This window comes from Watersipora subatra, chromosome 3 (genome assembly GCF_963576615.1).
Source record: "Watersipora subatra chromosome 3, tzWatSuba1.1, whole genome shotgun sequence".
Lineage (NCBI taxonomy): Eukaryota > Metazoa > Bryozoa > Gymnolaemata > Cheilostomatida > Watersiporidae > Watersipora > Watersipora subatra.
The window spans coordinates 69,644,887-69,667,101 of NC_088710.1; the positions used below are offsets into that span (position 1 = coordinate 69,644,887).

The window sequence follows — 22,215 nt, forward strand, 5'->3', positions numbered from 1 at the left end:
GCAACTTGTTCACTTAAGTACATAGAGCTCTCTGCATATCTGAAATGGACCATAATTAAAAGCTATGGCTCATACATATTTCATGCACTCCGTTTGACTTCTACGAGTGAAGTGTTTCATTAGAGGTTGGGCTGAAAGCATTTCCATTTTTACCGGTACGAGTGAATTTATCGTCTATCCATGATTCAATAAAAATGGTAATGTCTGTTGAATAGCTGAAATACATGTCATGGAATGAATAATGATAAATTTACGGAAAATTTCCATATCAATCATTTACCGGTTGCATGCTAGATGAGATGGGAGGAGAAGAGGAATGGCACTAGCAACAGGATTGTGAATATGCCAATCTGAGTAGTTTTATAATGAATTTGAAATGAAAGAAGTGAAAATGGATTTTAAAATAATAACTAACAGAATAATTGTGGTCTTTCGGTTTAAAATAAATACTCGGTTTATTTATTTGTGTATATTAATATATATATTTTAATATTCAATCTTAATATTTTTATAAATATTTCTATCATTTATATAAATATTAAGATTGAACCGGTTATGTACTCGATGGTTGAAGTACTATAACCATATTAGGGAATAACTCGATGGTTAATGTATCATAAACACATTAGGGAATAACTCGATGATTGATGTATCATAACCATATTAGGGAATAACTCGATGGTTAATGTATCATAACCATATTAGGGAATACATGTACTAACAAACTATCCGCTCATTTCAATTTCATGAATCATAAACGTGTTTGTATAAAGTACAATAAAGATTGTTCATTCGGAAATTTATACTCTGTATGTTGCACTTTTACTTGACTTACATGCAATCTTGAGAGGTAAGTTATTTGTTGTTCTAGTGTTTCTCCATGAATACTCGACACGTTGCAAGCTAATTATGACTAAGATGTACAATGAATCCTATATGTTCAGATTGGTATCCTTCTTTGAAAGCTTAATTTCGATTGGTGATGTCAGAAAATTAGTGGCTACGCAACTTTTCATCTCTTTCAATAACCTTTTGGTAGGGTTGAGAATATTATGCTCAAAATGGATGATATTAACCAGAAGGAGAACCAGGTCAAGTTGTCTATGCAGGCTATGGAAATGAGAATATCGCATCTCGAGGATTTGGGTATGTAAATCTGTTGCCATCGGTCTGGCATATCATTACATTCCTTCCTATCTCTAGCTTTTTCAGGTTCTATGCCCTCAAACCTCCATATCCTAGCATCATTGTGGCGTTTCTATGCGCTTGTACTGTTGTATTGTTTGCAGGAAAGTTATGTAATAAAACAAGCTAAAGCAGCAGTTGTCGACTTATAGCATTGTATAAGTGGCTTTCAAAAATTGGACAAATCTTAGATTTTGCACACTCCTTGTGTCAGAGCAGAATACTGGGATATCTATAATTGTTATAGACGGGAAGTACATGATAAGACGGTATGAGATGGAGAGTAGCGACGAGTGGTATGACTGTGACACGTCCCCACATGTAGATTTAGATGGCAACCCTTGTGGTTTTAGTACGTAGCTTCTTACCAAACCAAACTCTTTGTCACGAGTCTTTGTGCCCGCCAGGTACCCTATCAAATCCCTCAGGCCTCCTGTGTGCTTACATGGTATGCAAGTGTACGCACGCATTCGAGTCCTTGTGTCCGCCAGGTACCCTATCAAATCCCTCAGGCCTCCTGTGTGCTTACATGGTATGCAAGTGTACGCACGCATTCGAGTCTTGTGTCCGCCAGGTACCCTATCAAATCCCTCAGGCCTACCGCATGCATACACATGGGAACGTTTACGTCCGCATGCGTATGCTCATGTTCCTTGTCTGCTCACTTGTTTTCTAAAGATCAAGGAAGTAACCACCAGAGAGCAAATGCAATACGCTCTGTTCGGGGTGCAAAATGGTTCTTCTGTCATCTTTTCCTCTAACAATCCGACGCTAAAGCTCTAATTACTGTTAATATTTGTTGTTTTTGCATTGACTTGTTCTAATATGACTCATGGCTCCTGCGTAGTTTCTGTGCAGACCCGATTCATAGTGATGTCTCTGTTTGCCTTCTCATGTCGTCATTGACTCATATCGAAATGTCCTATGCTATTGTAGCAACCGAGAATTTTGACCGAATTCAGCGAGGTCGCTATTTGGCATCACAAAACTTCAGCAACAGTTCGGGGGAACAGTTCCCGATGGACTCAGTTTCATCTGGTAATGAAGCTGAAATTATTTCTCCTCATGCTGCCCGAGCATCTTTCTTCAAGGCACGGAGTCGGCACAATAGCGCTGAAGAGGATTTCTCTCAGCGGCTTTCAAACAAGAAGGGGAGGTTGGTGCCAGATGGCGTTCGCTCTAGTCTTCTAAGGAGACGGAGGGGCAGCGATCTCAAGCCTCTCAAAACAACAGGTTTGTCCAATTCTGTTTTGTCAATTTTTTTAGCCAATCTTGTCTTCTGTCCATTCTCATTATCGTTAAATATTTCAGATTTGTTATAACCACATTTAGCGTTTGAACCATAAAATCATGTAGTGAGGGGCCCGGGTTATGCATTCACCATGGTAGGGGTGTCAGCCATGCAATCGCTATGGTAGGGGTGTCAGTCATGCAATTACTATGGTAGGGGTGTCAGTCATGCAATCACTATGGTAGAGGTGTCAGCCATGCATTCACCATGGTAGAGATGTTAGCCATGCATTCACCATGGTAGAGATATTAGCCATGCAATCACTATGGTAGAGTTGTCAGCCATGCAATCCCTATGGTAGAGATGTCAGCCATGCAATCACCATAGTAGCGGTGTCAACCATTAAAATAGCATGTTACTTGTCCCATGCACCTAGTTGCCATATAATATGATGCTTTCAGCATAATACACTCAATTGATGGTTTGCCAAAGTTTATTAGCATAGAATACTTGACTAGCTAGTAAGATGCATTCATCAACAGTTCATCAACATTGCATTTTTGCTTTTATTTCAGAAGATTCTCTCTCAGATGCTGGTAAGGCTGTGAGAATGCATATATTCCCTCCTGCTCTTAGTCTATGCTTGTTTATCATTTCTCTCTAACATGGTCACAACTTGACTCGACATTTATTCTAAGCATGTTCCGCTTTGCCCCTTATTCCATCTTTATTTCCTACCACCTTTCATCACGAGTTTCATGATGATTAGCATTGTATTCCCTAATACGTCTGCTGTATATTTAGTGCCAGGAGTTAGTGCGAGCCTACAGCCATGTTCACCGGAAAGTGTAAACAGTAACTATGGGGACGCTCAGGGATATTTAGGCCCCATCGCTTTACCATCCATAGTAGAAAGTTTACAGCCGACGCCTACCTATGTTGAATCTTCCACTCAGCCATGCTCTCAGGTAAGCAAGGGAGTTATTAATGTGACTAGTACGCTGGCAGTCCCATGCGCCGTGAGAGATCGTCGTGTGTAATAACTCTGTGCACAATTATTCTTAGCTGTAAAAAGCTGATCGAGTAGCACAGAGGGTCGTGTGCTTGGCTGGGAATGTGAATATCCGGGTCTGATACCCGGGTGGTGCCATCTTTTTCCTAATGCTATTAGCGTGGCTTCAGACGGATGGACGGTCACAGTTCTTATTATAGTAAAGATTTATGGCTGCTATTCTCAGACCTGATGTTATATAATTGTTACTGTCGCCCATACAACCTGATAGGTCTGTGTGAACTGATAATGATAAAGGTTTTGGTAGATAGCTGTATACATATAGTCTTTTTCTTATGATATACATGTATATACATGTATAACAGTACACTTGCCATAGCCTATTTATTTTCACTCACTCTCTTCTTTGTGTTCGGCTCCTATGTTTCTTTGTAAATTATTCTACATCTGTACATTACTCCCTTCCAAACAACCACATCTTCGTACTGGTAAGAGCAGAACTCCCAAAATTTTTATGCCACCAGAGTAATTAGTTTGTTGATAAGTTTCTAGCAAATGGTTGCTATTATCTATCCCATCTAGGGCGCAGAGCAATTTTCATGCATTCACTCTTGTTTATAGTCAGCTGATAGTACTGAGGATGGGAGTAACTCTCACAGGAAGCTCATATCCTCACACTCGCTGCCTGTACCGACTACTGGCCATTCTAGCAAGGATTCAGGTTCCGTTAGCCACCACTCATCTCATAAGTCACTGCTCGCTTCTCCTCGACTACATTCTGCGCGCTCGGTCACTGACAGTCACTTACAGGTTCCCCCTGACCCATATTCCGTAGCCTTTGTTCCTGTAAAACCAACTCACCGCAATGGTAAGGACAACGTTCATTGCTTCCTTTGACATATACTTTATGTACACTGCTGTTCAGATGACAGCCATGTGCCATACATGTAGATATTTGTATAATAATGTATTTTTTCATGTATCAGATAGAATTCTAATCGAGCGCTGTACATTAACTCTTTTACCTTCAGAGACGCGCTGCCAGAGGGGATAAAAGTTATCAAAGATCACCTGAATGGCTACCCTTACTAATGAATAATGTGTATGTGGTTTTTTCACGTGTTATCTAAAATGGAATATATTAACACTACCCGCTCTGTTTGTGTATTGACTAGGGTCAAGGACACATTCAACCTTTCTATTATTATTTGATGGTAATACATTTATTGCATTGGCTGTAACAGCTTTTTTGTTAACTTACAAAAGGCACTCTGGCATTAGAAACAATTTAGCTAGAAGCAAGCAATGTGAATACATTCCAAAGAAGCACAGATGTGTTACATATTGTGCGTTTGTGCCAAATATACCCATTGCAGTTCTGTTTGTTTCAGAGAAAAATGCTGCACTGTGTTGTCTGCCCTTTAGGTTGAAGCTGCATTACATACATGCACATGTTTTTTTTATAGAATACACGAGTATCACAGACGCCATAGATACATCTACCATAGACCTCTCTCCCGAGTCCAGTCCCAACCCCTCATGTACATCCTGTAATCGATTTTACTTTGGCCCAAACATGGATTCAAGCGATGCTGATAGATTCTTTCCTACTGTTTCCAAAGACACAGCTAAAGACATTCTAGAGCAGGAGTCGGAGAGTCATAAGAGAGCCGAAGAACACGAGGTTCGTTTACTCTCTGTACTTTTTGTCTAGATAAGTGTGTTAAAAGAGTGCAGAGAGTTCAACAGGACATCTTAGTCATGCGATGTGCTAGTGTAGTAGATTACATATATGCCGTAAAACCTTTATTTGAACGCCATGGCGCTAATTTTTCAACTCTTCTCCTATTATAGTGGCGGTGAAGTAGAGGTGGTGTTCAAATAGAGGCTGATGTTGTATTTTTCAAATACCAGTAGCTCGTCGAAATTTTGGGAAAATAAATTTAACCCTTTTACGGGTGAAACGAATGTCGCCTCTATTTTGGACTCTCATTCGGGCGGGCGACATTAAACCTTTTGAATGCAAAAAGCTTGTTAACTTTCCTCCAGTTTGTCGCAAATCTCTAAATAAATATGCTCTGGGAAACTGATACATGTCTCTACCTCGAGGTATCTACTGCTTGTAGTTAATCTACGATGATCTTATAGCCTGCATTGTAATTTGTTAGAGCTTTCAAATTTTTTATTTCATTTTAAATTTGAAGGCATATTTTTATTTTATAACTATATTTAACAATGTTGCATGAAATCTCATTGCACTCAGTGATATGTTTGCTACAGTTTGCAGCCAAAACTGGCTTTTTATGTGCAATAGATGAGGAGTTATGAGTGTCGATCCATTGTGAGCCTTTTTGAGATTACTGCAATGATGCTATCAGATAATATGCTATAAATCTGCAAATTTATTAGTTATATAATAATAATCTATCAAATGCTACAAATATATATTCAAGAACAAGTGGCATGAACCAACCATATTTATAATACATTCAGAAAAAAAAACATTTTTAAAACAAAAATATTAGCATCGTTTGCCCGGCCAGTTGCGTTCTGATTGTTGCTTTCGTTTGGAACCATTGCATATTTGTCTGGCTGTTGAGTACCTTCTACAGTCTCTTCTGACCACAAATTCTCCTTTGCACAGCTGCGCTAGTCGATATTAGCGTCCAAAGATTTTTTTTAGCAGAGCAAAATTTCAGGTGCACTTTAGAGTATACACTTCTTGCGCAAATAAAAAGAAACCTTGTGTAATCACAGTAGCCTCAAAATTTTAGCCTCAAAATACGTAGTAACACAAGTTCCATCGTAAATGCAAAAACCTTTTTCGCACACATAGAAGTATCAAGACTGCTTTAACCAAGGAAGTACTATTAGCCTGATACAGTTACTAATCATTTCTAGGGTGTTAATTTCAAAGTTTTAAATAAAAAGACTCGAAGTTGGAAAATGAACTTAGATACAAATAGAAACAACGAACTAACTAATTGTTATTGATATAATGGAGTCATTATTAGTACGGTTTTATAGGCACTTTTCGACTGATCACTTGCTATTATGGGTTCATAAAGATCAAGAATGTCAAATAGTGGCAGTCAAATAGAAGCGGCGTTCAATTAAAGAGTAGCACTCTATTTTTCAACCCTTCTCCCATTGTGGTGCTCAAATAGAGGTGGTGTTCAAATAAAGGTGGCGGTCAAATACAGGTTTTGCGGTATATTAACTGTTGTATTATTACATTCTAGTTCTATTAACTCTCCTGTTTTGCTTATTATCCTTATTTTTAACGCTCTTTCTGCCAAATGGTTGGTCGCACCTTTTATTACACTGTCATAAAAGTTTTGGTTATTATCGCTGAAGGAAGTATCAATTCGTTTTATTGAATAACAAGCAAACTTTTCCTATTTCAATTTTTTGTTGTCATCGTGGAAGTCAAATAGAACACCAACCAGTTTGGTTTAATTTCACCTTCACAAGTATTTTATAAAAATGGCTTCAGTGAGAAAAACTTTTTGCCGTTAATAGTAATCTTCTAAAATGCAAATAAAATTAATTATGTCAACTGTTTAAACTAACTACATTGTGATTGCAGCCATTATGATCAAGTTTGCATTTCAGAAAAAAATTTAATAATAATATTCAAATGGTTTCCAATTTAATATCAATTTTTTTATCATTTCAACAGCTGATAACGCTGCAAGGAAGTTGGCTTGAAAGGTTATAAAGTGTTTCAGTTTACATTCACATATAACAAGCAAACTGCCTTTTGGCTTCATTAGAATAGTTTAGCCAAAATCAAGCGATCCACATAAAAATAATGCTTTGTTTTTCCCAATTATCAAAGATTGGTTAAAAGACAACTTCACCTAAAAATCTGTCTTTATGTGAAAGAAAGCATACATTTCCTGCTTCATTAAACTCGCTTGATAAGGTTCTATGGTTGTTTAAAAATAATGCTGGCTTTTTAAATTTAACATCGGCCATATGCTATAGGGGTGCTGCATCACTCAAACTTAAACTCTCTGAAGTTTAACCATTATGAGACACATGCTTATTAGAAAAATGAAAGTGAGCAGTAAATTTATTTACTCTGAGAAGATATGGAAACTCAGTTCTACTATTTCTGTATGTCATAGATAGCCAGCTAAGTCATATCATAGCGTATAATTTGTGTTGCGTAACCGCACTCAGCCACCCTCTCCATATTTAATTTGTCTATGAAGACACCCGGTATCTATATTGCCAACTGTACGCTCACTGTGTTCCAGAGACAACAAGTACATTTCCTTTGCCACTTTGCCAGTTCTATTTATGGTCTGTTTATTTTTATTATTAGTGTTTATTTGCTCTACATATACGGACACTAATTTATCATTATTTTGGAATCATTGATGTATAAGCACCTTCAAGTAGATAAATAAAATTTCAATAATAATTTTAATGCGCTCATTTCCAATATTGCCTACATTGTGGGCTAGTTTCGATAGCAAATAACGTAATGAGGCGATGTTGGCATAGTATCTCTATTGAAAAGTAGAGGTGAACTGGTCTCCAGTATAAACTGCTGGAGTCGCAATGGACACTCAGCATTCTTGTTCTTGTTTTTGTTGAGAAAATAAGAGGCATGTAAATTAATAAGCTGCTTCAAAAACCAAGCAAGGTTCAGTACAATCTATTACTATTACAATATATTACTAAGTGATGATATTGGTGGCACTTTAGACATTTCATAATTATGTTATTGTGTGCTGTGTACCTCGTGTAGAGTATATTTCTCAATCTACATTTATTAGTCCAAATCTTCATCTAGCATGTAACTGTTTGTTGCTTTGAATGATATATGAAGAATGTTTTTTGGGTATTTTGTTGGGAGTCGGTAACTTCCAATCTTGTACACATGAATTCAAGTATCTGGTTCTAAGATGAAGCGCCTTACGTGCATTATAGCGGAATGTTTTTCACTTGGTGTCAAGTGCAAGTACAGTTCTTTACATTTTGTCTAGTTGAAGTTCATTTTTGTAGACACAGGTCTTAGGGAAGTCTATCCGAAAGCGCATTCGACAGATCTCCGTAGATGATAGCAATGTAATGAGTGATATAGCCCAGCAGTACATGAATGACCTGGATTCGGAGTCTCCTACCCTCACTGCTGATGAGCTCGAGGACTCAGGCACCGGTGGTGATTTGGCATCAACACTGCCTGCCAGTTTATTTAAAAATGGTGAAACTGGAGTCGCAGCTGGGCACGAGTTGTCTCAGAGCAATCACTTTTAGCTATAACTCTGCCACCTTGTCTTACCACAAGACATCTTTTTAATTATTTTAATAATTATCTAGTCTTATCCGTGTGTTACCTCTAGTTTCTTTATACAACGATAGTCTGCTAATACCGCTCTACCAGACATAATATTTTTTGACAATATGACCTTACTGAAGACAGCTAAGAGCTTACTCGTCCAGTGCAATACGCTGCGTAGCGGCCATACTATTGTATTCTTCATACGCCCACACTTTTCACTGTTTCATAGGGTCCTTGCTTTTAATAAACTTGACTAAGCACTCGTCAATAGTCTTAACCAGTGCAAGTTTAATCTATTTTATTCTGTTTTTATGCCGCGTATTATAGTTAGATTTGAACCAACGATTTAAACCTATTATGGGCTTACTTTGCATGAATAAAATTGGCAAAATGTTGACCAAATCTTTCTTCATTGAGAACCAATCGGCCACAAGATTACTTTGTATTGGCAGAAAATATGGCTAATCTATTATTAGCCTTTTCTACAAAACCAAATGGTGCCAGGTTATGCCCTACTTAAATACTGGGTCAACAGCTGAAGAACATGTAGGGTAGTGTTGGGCATGTGTATTGCTCTCTTAGCTAATTGATTCTGTTTTCATTACGGCCAAATCAACGAACATTTCAGAATAATTTAGCACTTCTTTTTAAATATTAGCAGTTGTAAACAGTTTGCACATGATGGTTATCTAGGTCATCTGCATGTGTGTTTATTGCTACGGGTTGTTAGCATAGTGGAAGGCTAAGTAAAATAGTACACAAGTGCATTTAGTACATACAGTTATTACTATATAATATTTAGCCGCTGAGGAAGTAGCTGTACATACGGATGGTTATCAAGTGTTTAATGCTTCCTAAAAGGCTCTGAAAGCTTGGTTTGCCCTGAGGTGTTGCCTGAACTCATGGTAGTCTGCCGCAATTTTTTGGCTTGAAGGATTGTTGTCAAGTGTTGACAAACAAATGGAAAACCACTATCAATTAATAGTGTAGTCATAATTAGTGTTGATAAAAGGGAGAGGTTGTAGAGCTGAAGATATTCACATGTCTAGTTGTTTATTATAGGGAATTTATATAAAAATTTAGTTGTCTATAAGGAATCCATATAACATTTAGATGTCTATAGAAAATTCATATAATGCTTAGTTGTCTATAGAGAATTCATATAATGTTTAGTTGTTTATAGAGAGATCATATAATGCTTAGTTGTTTATAGAGAGATCGTATAATGTTTAGTTGTCTATAGAGATATCATATAATGCTTAGTTGTCTATAGAGAATTCATGTAATGTTTAGTTGTTTATAGAGAGATCATATAATGCTTAGTTGTCTATAGAGAATACATATGTTTAATTGTCTATAAAAAATTCCTATAATATTTAGTTGTCTATAGTGACTAACGAATGAGAAGATAACTACAACAACTTGCTACAGTGCTTCTCACCTAGTTTTCACCATAAGAGCAGCAGCAGTTATCTATATAGAGCTTTATTGTAATTTATTCACAATTCGTATTGCTATTTAAGCTATCTTAAACAGTTGATAGCTGTATTTATTAGATCATCGAGGTAAGCAGAGTCACCACCCTCATTTGTTATCAAACTTTTAGCTTGTCTGCTAGCATAAAAAAGTAATTATATATGAACAAGCTTTGGGATGCAGGGGAATTTTCACAATAGAATAATGAGGGGATGACTCTATACAAATTATTGTTATATCACACAGAGGTTAATATTAGCAATTTAACAAGTACAAATTAAAAAAATGGGAATAGATTTGAGACGCTACTAATATTTAATGTCATCAATAAAGCCCTTAGCTTCATGATATACCCTTACTAATGCACAAAAGAACTCACCAATATTATTAATGTGTTTGCTTGATCATATTGTGATTTTAATAACACGCATGAGAGAGGCTACAAACAGTTTCATATAAACTAATACCTATACAAACATATTCTTCTGGGTTTGCGAAGCCTATTGTCAAAGTCAAACGCTTGTCCTGGATAAGGCCGATGATATAGGAATAAAAATATAGAAACAGATAGCGGCACAAATTCATCCAAGCTTCTGGTGAGTGAGCTAGTTCATCAGCTCCATGCAGTTTTCTTCAATCAAATTGAAGGAAGGTCAGCTAAACTAGCCATTGCAACCGTGTTCAGGGCTACACAACTTCTCACAATTTTGTTCTCATAAGCATGCTAATGCTATCCTCTATAATCGGCAGAGTAAGTGAGGTAGTTGCCTTCCCATGATTATTCACAGTATTTTTATTTTTTGCTTTGCGTGACAGATCACATATAGTTAACAGCTTATATACGAACAGCATTAAAATGTTTTTGAGTGACTCAACCACACGCGATGGCAGCCATGATTCAAACAAACTAGGATAGGAGAACACCTTAGCAGTAACTAAGTATGCAGTACCTAATCCAAGCTAACTGATGCAGTTAAAACTTGAGTCTTAAGCTGTGATATATATTACCGTGTAAAAGTATGTAATATTTTCACATCTTGTACAGGCACTACCCCTCTAAATTTAAGTATAAAAATGTAGTCATTAGTTGTTATCAACAGTAAACACAAAAGTTTTAGCGATGCCTAGCATTTATATCATTCTAGCTCAACAGTAACATTTGAAAGTGTCTGTCCAATCCATTTCAACGAGAGTCTCACAAATCAACCGCTGTTGAGGCAAAGTTGGTAAACTAGGTGCAGTGCTCATAATAGCAAATTACGTACAGTACGTACTCGGCTAAATTACAGACCTGTTTGCTGTGTAGGTTTCTTAACAAAAAGATCTGCTCCGGGTGAGGCTCGAACTCACAGCCTCCGCATCTCATACTGATTATAAGTACGGCGCGCTAACCGATTGCGCCACCGGAGCTGACTGACAATGGCTCACTAATACGCATTTAGATGCTTCGCTATTAGTATCGTTGATCGACGTATTACGTACTTGAAAATTGCGGAAGATTACAAACATTGCAAAAGAATTGCTGCATACGTCGCCAACGAATTTATCCCACTATAAAAATCTTGCAGCAGGACACTGGCAGTGGCCAGTGTCTTTCATCATATTCATCTTTTCGTGGTTCAAAAGACCAATGCTACAGATATTATTTTTAATCTTAACATGCTTTTTAACACATTGTGGAAATCATATATGTACATCTTTCCTCACCTGCATATGCTCAGCAAATTTTTTGTTTAAAATAGTTACCAGCAGTTACACAACGTTGGCTAAACAAGACCCAAATACATATACCCTTTAATATAAAACCAAAGATCTAAAAAGCGAGTATGAAACTGTCTACAGAGACTATCAAGTTACACAACAAAGAAACATAATAAACAATAAAAAAGGTCACAAAAATATGCATGAATTATGGTTACCAAATATGAATGCATGATTGTAATACTCTTTTGGTCAGACAACCATAGCAGAGTGTAGTTCCTGCTAATTTCTAAAGAAATGAAGAAAAACAGTTAATACTTTAGTGCACTAAAACTAGAAAGAAGTCTCTGATTGGTGCATTCACAAACTCGCTTATATAAACAGTATTTGTAATAAGTTAGAGGTATTAGTTGGACAATGCTTTCGAATCCACAGTCTCGACTATGAACACGGCTACGTATAATTTAATAAAGTAGAAGAGCACATGTATGATTGTCTCTTCTATATAAACCTATGCTATCATATGAGCGGTGAAGAGAGGGTCGAGTAGAGATCCAGTTTTGAATGGAGAAAGGAACACATTTGAATAAATCTCATCATTCGCAGGCCCCGACATGTGAAGATGTTGTGTTTAGAGGGGTCTGCTGACTAGAATAATTCTTTCGAGATTCTCTCGTTTCACAGCTCTGCTTCACTACTATCACAGGTCTCAAGATGGCGTCTCCTGACTCCAACCGATTCGGGATCTTCAGGATTGGGTAAGAGCTCATCATCAGAACTGCTCTCTATAATATCATATATCTCCTTCATCTCCTGCATCTCCAAGACTTCAACATCTGTGTCGCCATCACTGTAGCCGATTTGTTCCTCGCTCAAACCGCTTTCCTCTAGACCGTCAGACATCCCATCTTCATCTTCGTCCTCAGAGACTAGCTCCTTTGTTGCCAGCTCTGACACACTGCCAGCAACCTCGGCTGTCTTAGCGTTCACAGTTTGTAGAGCTGACATTAGCTTGTTCATTCTCCCCTCCATCTGAGCGAGATGAACCTTCAACCTCAGCATCTCTTCTGGAGTCACTACAAAGTAAAATAGTGAGTACTACATTTGATTAGAAGGCAGTGGCTATGGGATCCTCAACAGTCCCCTTAACCCATGCTATATTTTAGAACTTGGGCAATTTATGAACATACAATAGAAGACATTGTGGAATGATGAGTGATGAACGGGATACAGTGAGAAAAAACTGGTTTGGACATACTTGTTTCTTCATTTTCGCATTTCCTCAGCAACTCATCTGTATCATGATCTGGCGAAGGCTGCTTGCAGTCAGCCGAGGCTGAAGAGGTTTGTGGGATAGATTGGCGAGTCGAGTCGGATGAGTAGCTCCCCACCTCTTCTACGTTGTCTTCATTTTGCAATTCATCAATCGTACTCGGGTCTATCCGAACTCCAGCATTTCTCTGCCTCAAAAACTCCGCTGCAAACATATCTCCAAATGTATCGAGTCCATTAAAATATACAGTTAGACAAAATAAACTGAAAATGTTTGCAAGATGGTGAAATTGGATTTAGATTTCGTGAACAACGGCCAAGCTGAATATAATACATGTAGATACAAAAGAACATTTCGGCTAAAGTAAGCCCAAAACAATTAATACATTCAACAACATAATTACAACCAGCTTTATTATCAATACGTGTTTGGATAGAGGTGAATTGCAGGCATGTAGTAGAATTTGTGATTCACAAGGCATCTAATTCAAACTACCCTAGGACACTTATGTATTCGCCTCATCTAACTTTCACGTTTTCGCGGAGTCGTCATCTCGCGAAAATTTCATGAGCGAAACTAAACTATCATAACGAACGAGCGAAAATGCGGAATTAAATAGCTTTGTTCATTGATAGTCCAAGAAACAAATGGCAGCAAGCGATCAAATTGCATTATCGATCTCGGCCACACAATTTTACCTGCGGTTCACAATTACAAACCAGTCCCAAATTGAAATTTTTTTTCTTACCGGTGAACCAAACCTGAAAAATTTAATTATGTTTGTTCCACTGCATTTATTTTCACATCACTATATTTTCGCACTCATTAGAGCTGCGAAATTAAGTTGCAGCGAAATTTTACTCTGTATGCTACTCACGAAACTAAATACTAGCGAAATATAAGTGTCCTAGGGTAAGTAAAGCCAACAAGAAGTCGGACACTGGTCTAGGACTGTTACCGCTTGCTATGAAGATCTAAGCTTTGATTGAGTGCACACCATAGACATCTATAAACAATACTGTTTCATTTCTTGTACATTCCATCTGCGTGCAGGCCTACAAATCTCCAGCACACGCTAATAAAAGAATCAAACACCCACTAATTTTTTTGTTATATCAACCAATCGCTGACAAGTGCTAAAATTATTCTTTTCGCGCAAAAACTGAGTCCTCGAGTTAGAACATATGAAAAGTTTAAATAAAGCTTTTCAATGCTATAGCAAGTGGAATAGCACTTCTGGAGATGCCCTACGACTTGTTAATAAATCCACAGCTCTTCCAGTCAACTGACATTTGAATATTAAAAAATTGTAAACAACCACACTAGCATCTTTGCTATGAAAAAGCATGTCACTGAGTTGAAAGTTGAGTTCAGATCAGTTAAGTTGAAACCTTGTTAAATACATATTATTGTACCTAGTTTATTGATTTCGGAGGCTCCATCTTTGTCTTCACCTGATATGATTTTTTCTAGATCAAGACCAGAGAGTCTTTCAGTGATTAACGCGTAGGTCTCATCATATGCATCTTTTGGTCTGCCCGATGATCCATCACTATTGTACGCCTTCAAAACATGACTTTATGAACCCAACACTAACAGTTATTCTTGGTAAGCACACAACTAGAAACCTAAGCCCGTGCTGGATGAAAATATTATAATAAACTAAAGGAAAAAAAGAAGCTAACAACCGAATTCCATGTTTACGTTTACCAACAAATTTCACCCTTCACAAAATGAGAAAAGAAAATCTGACCGAAGCGATCATACAACTTTTTAATATTGAAATTCTAAATTTACTATATTTATCATCTTCTACCAATATCAGTACATGGGGCTGAAACAGACAAACCTTAGAAGCAGCATAGAGAAGATATAAAAATAGACCACCGGCATAAATGGGCAAAAGCATGCCCATAACGCCACCACCTCCACCACTTCCCGCATCAGTGGCTGAATGGTCTCCTCGTGCTGCAGGTGGTGGTCTCATTCCAGCTGCCGCACCAGGTATCGGTTTACCACGGTGTAGCATTTGAGGAGGATAGTCTAAAAAATATTTTAGAATCAATGCTAACTAGTATATGTCGAACACTATGTTATACTATTTGTACAATTGAAAGATCGATGTGCAGTAACATCAGCTACTGGTGCTAATATTAGCCCTCCAACCCACTCAATTACTTAATAGTTATACAAACATTGCCTATATTTTTATTACTAGTTCAATTTATCCAAAAAAACACAAGATAAAAACACTAAATTGTTGCTAGAAATGAAAAATTATTCTGTCCTTGTTAGTTCATTAGGTCCATCTTGTCCATTACCATTCCTTTAATTTTATTCATTTTCTTAAAACAAAATTATAGTTCACGAGAAGGAACAACAATCCAAATACACGTTGATACTGCATAGAAGTGGTATGATCATATACTGAATAATTCAACTGATAAATGCTTGTTCACTAATTTTTCATTGTTTAATTTGTTCATGCTATGTTTAAATTCATTTGAGGCTCAATATAAACTGGGAGGAGATCACTCTACAGTAATTAAAGTCCTCCCTACTATATAAACACAGCAACTCACAATAAATGCTGCACTACACCACCAACAAAATCTTCAACAAAAGCAGTAATATATATATATATATATAATAGAGTTTATTAAAAACTACAGGTTAAAATCATTACTACTAATAGTTTCATGCAATTGCATTGCAATCTTCAAGTAAAATGACTAAAATGTATAAGCTATAAAATTATGCATAACATACCGGGCAACTGTAGAGCCTGAGGAACGCAGTACGCAAGAAACACAAACGTATGTGACCTCACTGAAACAACTTTTAAAACAAGATTAGCCAACCACAAAACATTTAAATATCCTACCAAACGACTACAAATAGAATTGAGTAAATATATATGAGACTTGAAAGACAAGAACATTCACTACAAAATAACCTGGAAGATCATCAAAAGAGCAGCATCATGCAATTCATCAACAAAATCTTGCCAGTTATGTCTGTAAGAAAAGTACTTTATCATATTCGAACCGAAGTTAGCCAGCCTTAACACTAGAAACGAGTTCATATCCACATGCCGATGCGCTAGAAAACACCTAAGTAGCTCAATAACAAAATTTGGCAACATGTTTACTGTACACATATATTATAATTATATCAGATAATATTATTAAGCCATTAGCTTTATAAAATAATTTTATAGCTTATACATTTTAGTCATTTTACCTGAAGATTGCAATGCAATTGCATGAGACTATTAGTAGTAATGATTTTAATCTGTAGTTTTTAATAAACTTTAAACACAGCTCTGAGTGATTTAATTATTGAGCACTTTACAGTGTAACTACATATACTATATATATAATATTTATATTATATATAATATTTATATTATATATAATATACTAGAAATTCCACTGTCATACAGCCCACGACCAAAGTGATATTGGAAAAAAGAAAGGGTACTGATGGTTGAGAAATGCAATATTAGCAGTCAAATAGGATAACTGCAATGGTAGCTGTAATGTACTGGGTGTGGGTGCTATTATATACAACAAATAGCAATAATGAAAGGAAAAGATTATATGTTTATATCTCTCCTCCTGCAAAAAGAGAAATGCAATATTGCCAATATTAGAAGTAAAATGCACTGATATAATTAGAATAACCAATATTATTAATATAGTAATAATATAAAACCAATGCACAATTTTGTTCACATTTCAAAACGTTATAGCTAACAATATCACGAAGTTGTGATATTTATATAGATTTTTAGAAAATCTGTACTACATAGCCATTGTTCTGTAGTCATCCAAACCTATAATTAATTATTGTAATAATCTCATTAGAACCGTTAGAAAAAATATTGTCTTTCCCTTTACTTACACTGCATTAGATTTTTAGAAAATCTGTACTACGTAGTCATCCAAACTTATAATTAATTATTGTAATAATCTCATAAAAACCGTTAAAAAATATCATCATCATTTCCTTTACTTATACTTCGTTGGACATCAGTTAGAACACGAATGTACTTAAATGTGTCGGCAAATGAAATTGAAAATGAAAAAATTGAAATCGGCAAGAATGAAACGATTTCTGTACTCCTATGTCAATTGCCGAAACCTTCGGTAATTTGACAATGCTATAGACTGGTGAAAAGTGCACGTTTTTTTCGTGAAATGCGCAAGACTTTATCGTTTTATTCTCTGTCGCTAGGCGTTTCAATTTCCGGTCTTAACTTTTATTAAACCAAGCTTTTCAAGCGTTTTGTGACGATTTTCGTCCTAATAAATCTGTCTATTTATGTATAATCCGATCAGATGGGTTAGTTTTAGGAATTTGCGGTAACCTTTCAAAGGCTTGGTAACATATTTAAATAGGTTTATATGCGTTTTGTATCATTATTATACTTAAACGACTTTACTGAAAAATAGTTAAACTTGTTGATAGGATTTCGTTGCAAGGGTTTGGTGACGGCCGTTAACGGATAATTTTTCGGGAGTTGTGTGCACATGTGCATTTATCATAAATCTCCCAATCAATCGCTTCACTCTTGTTTGGGCGTGGGATTAATGTTTATCGATATATATATATAAATCGATAAACAGATATATATTAAGATATAAATTACATATATATATTCCATATATACATACTAGCGGAATGCCCGGAGTTGTACGGGTACAAAAAATCAGCTTATAACGGTGTCAGGTCATGTAATTGCCTGCCACTTGCCATTAGTCTGGCACATTGCCAATGGCTAATTTGAGTAAGCTAGCGCTATGAGTACTTACTAATAAGAGCCGTGAGAGCAAGCAAAAATGAAGTTGCACTGTATGCAGAGCGATATGCATATTTTCACCCACATAAGAGACATATATCGCCCAATGAATCCACCACCTCGCATAGCTTAATTGGAGAGATATCTGCCTGGCGAACAGGAGGTTCTGAAATTAAATCTTCTGTGATACGGATTCTCCATTCCAATATTTTAATAGCTATAGCTGGACAAACTGAACTACGCACACACAAACTTTGAGATTTACATATCTATATATATCTATTTCTCAAAGTGTGTCATATGTCGTCTGTCTGCATTCCGGCTATAGTTATTAAAATCTTGATATTAAAATTCCACTTTCTGCTGGATTTGAACTCACCACTAATTGTAAGTTTCTTATCCGGACGCTCTACCACTGAGCTAGAACAGCATATTGACCAGAGATGTTTTCATATATGGCATAAGCCATGCGCATGCTACTTCAGCAGCGCGTCCACGAGTTACGATCCCACTGTTGAGAAATATTTTGAGACTTAAGTTTATGCTTCTTTGTCTTTTTTCGTTAAATGATATCGTTTGTACTGATTATATACGTCACCAAAAAATATACGTTGTATCGACATTTCGTAGTTTACACACTTGCTATTTATTTTACATATACATTTAGTTCGCTACTAATTTAATTCCAGCTGCTCAGAAGACTTTTTCCCAGCTACATCATGTTTTTGGATTCTGATTTGGTACCTTGCGTTCCACAATCATTAAATACGAACAAAATCTTTGTTCATTTAAAAAATCTTTTTACGTTATGTCTTTTAGTCCAAATTAAAACATCCTGTTTTGTATGAATATTTTTCAATTTATTATTTGTCATTTATTTTTATAGCGATATAGTATATTAACAAGCGCAAATTTCTTTCCTCAACAGACGAATATTGCTTTCGTTACACACGCGTTTCACAAAAGTCCCTATCAGTGCTCGCTTTGTGTATTAGCTTACACATCTTTCCTTCTAAACCTAACCAACTAGTAATTTGTAATTAATCTCACATTTTACAACAAACATTTGTAAGATTACAGTAAGATTTATTGTGTAAGATTAAAAATATCAGTTATTCCTCACTCTCTTATATTTACATACACTTACATACATTGAGCAATATATACATGTATATAGATTTACATTCTCTTATTACATATATAAACTTCTTATAAACCTATGAAGCTTATAATAAAGTTTTTAAAGTTTGTTGCATTTTTCGTTTTTATTCCAACTTGCATTTTTTAAACATAATTTGAGTATCGTGTTTGAAGTTTAAACATTATTCATTTTCCAACACTTAGTATTACTTAGTTAGTTTCTAATCTTTATTATTAATATTGATTTTTCATTCAACCATTTTTGGCGGGCATTGTTCTGATACAATTTTAACTACAAAATACTACCCCATTCTGTCATATTTTTTTATTAATCTGTTAAATACATGTATTCTCAAAAGTTAAACATTGTCTAATGCCTCCAAAGAACAGAACCTGTCCTGCACAAAATCATTTCCTCATGATATGAAGTTTGAAAATTACAGTTGTTTGACAAAGTTTGAAAACCTTTACAGTTGTTTTTATTTTCTCTCTTAATTTATTTCAACTAAACAAAACACTTCTCTCATGATATGTAGTTTGAAAGTTAGAATCGCAAACGTTGTTATATATGTTAAATACAAATCAATTTTCTGATGAAGACTTTTTTATTACCCGAGCAATACCGGGTAACACAGCTAGTATATAGATATATGAGATATGTAGATATATAAATCTCGTGTTTGTGTGTCGTCTGTTATTCTGTGATTTGGTCTGTCCAGCTATAGCTATTAAAATTTTGAAATGAAAAGCTGGCATTGTGCTGGATTTGAACTCACGAAGACCGCAACTGCAAGTTTTTGAAGTTAGCATCTAACCACATTAATTACAATTTTAATTACAATTCTATCGCTCTTATCATATACCATATATCCTTTTCTCGGTTGCATACGCTAAATGACGTTTTAATTGATACATTGCGCCCACGAGTCGCGATGTCCCTGTTCTAAAATAATTTTCGCCTAACTATAAAACACGATGCTTTTTCGTCTTCATCATACCAGGGCTAACTTGTTTTCCCACCATACGATATCAACAAAAATTTCTCTCAAAATTTGGTGATTGTTGTACTGCTTATTTGCGTTATTAAGATATATTCATTGCTCGCCATCTCAGTTCAGCGTTATCCGTTATGGTAAAAACGGTTAGATTCAACGTTTATGTTACACGTCTGTCTCGAAGAGAACAACTCAGCATGTAGTACATTGTAGTGTTACATTTTCTTGCAGATCATAAGCACAAAATGCACTAAAGTTATTGTAGGTAACTATAGTTACTAAGGTTAACAAAATGTTTTGTTACTACTTTTTAATGATGATGATTTTTACCGAGTGTTTGCATTAGATAATTACTATGGGTTGCTATACCACTCTATACTTCTATACAATAGTTTTGCCTTATGATGCCAACCCTAAAACAAACTAAAATCAGATAATTGTATACCAAATAATTTTTCATTGTAATCATAGCAAAACAGACTATACTTAATTATTACTTGCTAATGTTTGTTGCTTGAAAGTTTAAAAACCTTTACAGTTGTTTTATTTTTCTATTAATTCATTTGAACTCCCTAAAAAACACTTTTCTCACGATGTGATGTTTAAATGTTGAAATGGTAAATGTTATATATGTTAAATAAAATAAATTTTCTGTCCGAAGACTTGTTTATTACCCGGGCAACGCTGGGCATTGATCTAGTATATGTACTGTATATATATATATTCATGGTAACACCTTTCGACGTAAAATATGAGAAATCTAAGCTTAACGTCATATCTTATCATATTGTTGTGGAAGTCAGCGCTGACTAGCCACTAGCAAGTGGGTTCTGCGTACAAGTTGTCTTATACCGAATGAGTAATAGCTCTCATGCACAACTGCAATTGTTGCAAACAAAGTGTCTGGTGAATAATGGCTTTTATTCACACAAGCTCGCACTGTTCTTAATGCAGATTAAGAATGTAACTCTGTCTTTAGTTCTGTCGTTTGTACTCTGTATCGCTAGCTCTGTGCTCTTTGTTTCCTCTCACTAGGGTATCTTCTCTTGTTGCATATCTTTATCCCTCCTCCTTAACACTGGAGCACCTTTGCTTATATAGCAAGGGCTGGGTGTTAATCTATGGGCTTTCTGCGCAAGCTGCTTTTGGGCTAATCCGAGAATAGTTGAGCACTTATGATAATTAGAGAAAGCTCAGCTCAGTAAATCCATTACAATATCTTAACGTCATATCATATATATTTAATCTAAATTTAACGCAAACCAAATTGCGATAAATGTCAAAATAGCAAGCCAGTAACATCAGGATACATTCTGTAACAATGAAGGTTAGTTTACTACATCGATCGACATCTTACCACTGGGTTGGTTGTGGCTGCTAGCGGGCTTCTCTCCAAAACCAAGAGCTATCTTTAACATGGGATGTATCATTCTGGGATAAACTACAATAAAACACGCCACGACGATGGCAAAATAAACTAAAGCTTGTCTAGTAGACACACCACCATTGCCATGGTCAGTCGGAGGCAATTGGCGTCTTGTGGCCTTGTACGGTTCTTTGTGTTGCTTCATTGTCTTCGGCAAATATGGTGACGATTGCATAGTACTTTCGATGTTTTTTACTTTTAAATGGATTCAGTTGCTCAACACTTATTTACTAAACACTAATAATTTGCAGAGAGAATTTTTGCGTCATTTGTTCCAATAATTATTTACAAAATACAAGCGCAACATGTCGCCTCGAGCCTAACATATATCACTATTATTTCGGTGTTCCACATTCAGTCGTTCGGTATCATCGACATAAAAAGTATGTTTTTAATAACAATGCTTATTGTGGCGTTACCTGTTAACTTTATACAATTTAACTAGCATTCTCGGTCTATTACAAAAGTCTTTGAATAGAAAGGAAGCATTCTTTTATAGCATAAACTTATTTTCAACACCTCTTGAGTGAGTATCTCGCAGACGCCCGTTGCAATTGTTATCAAACCGAGTTCAGATCTAACTTTGCTAAGAGAACTGAAAACAGTAAAGGTCCGGCCACACGTAACGAATTATTCGTTCAATCTGACCGAATCCACGAATTTCACAGAATTCACA

The 22,215-nt window shown here is 36.0% G+C and overlaps 2 protein-coding genes and 1 non-coding gene across 7 annotated transcripts in view; 1 reads left to right on the top strand and 2 right to left on the bottom strand.

Moving 5' to 3' along the window:
* LOC137390840 (transient receptor potential cation channel subfamily M member 3-like) overlaps positions 1–9,119 on the top strand; it is a 41,137-nt gene extending 32,018 nt beyond the window's left edge. For 2 of the 5 annotated variants that reach the window (XM_068077156.1, XM_068077157.1), the window contains exons 27-34: positions 1,040–1,146; positions 1,433–1,537; positions 2,122–2,418; positions 2,992–3,012; positions 3,221–3,384; positions 4,050–4,296; positions 4,895–5,112; positions 8,448–9,119. In XM_068077156.1, the coding sequence (XP_067933257.1) occupies positions 1,040–1,146; positions 1,433–1,537; positions 2,122–2,418; positions 2,992–3,012; positions 3,221–3,384; positions 4,050–4,296; positions 4,895–5,112; positions 8,448–8,699 (1,411 nt within the window). In that variant the 3' untranslated portion in view covers positions 8,700–9,119. The remainder of the gene's footprint in view (positions 1–1,039; positions 1,147–1,432; positions 1,538–2,121; positions 2,419–2,991; positions 3,013–3,220; positions 3,385–4,049; positions 4,297–4,894; positions 5,113–8,447) is intronic. The other 3 variants (XM_068077158.1, XM_068077159.1, XM_068077160.1) reach the window with 3 other exon arrangements.
* Positions 9,120–11,525: 2,406 nt separating this feature from the next.
* On the bottom strand, positions 11,526–11,610 carry Trnai-uau (transfer RNA isoleucine (anticodon UAU)). The gene is given in 2 exon segments: positions 11,526–11,561; positions 11,573–11,610. It is a non-coding gene; the product is annotated as a tRNA-Ile (tRNA).
* A 365-nt stretch (positions 11,611–11,975) lies between these two features.
* On the bottom strand, positions 11,976–21,894 carry LOC137391132 (resistance to inhibitors of cholinesterase protein 3-like). The gene is made up of 5 exons (XM_068077496.1): positions 21,471–21,894; positions 15,024–15,217; positions 14,590–14,737; positions 13,160–13,378; positions 11,976–12,977 (listed from the first exon to the last, which is right to left on the bottom strand). The coding sequence occupies exons 1-5, from the start codon at positions 21,712–21,714 to the stop codon at positions 12,580–12,582; spliced, it is 1,203 nt and encodes a 400-aa protein (XP_067933597.1). The 5' UTR covers positions 21,715–21,894; the 3' UTR covers positions 11,976–12,579.
* Positions 21,895–22,215: the final 321 nt, after the last annotated feature.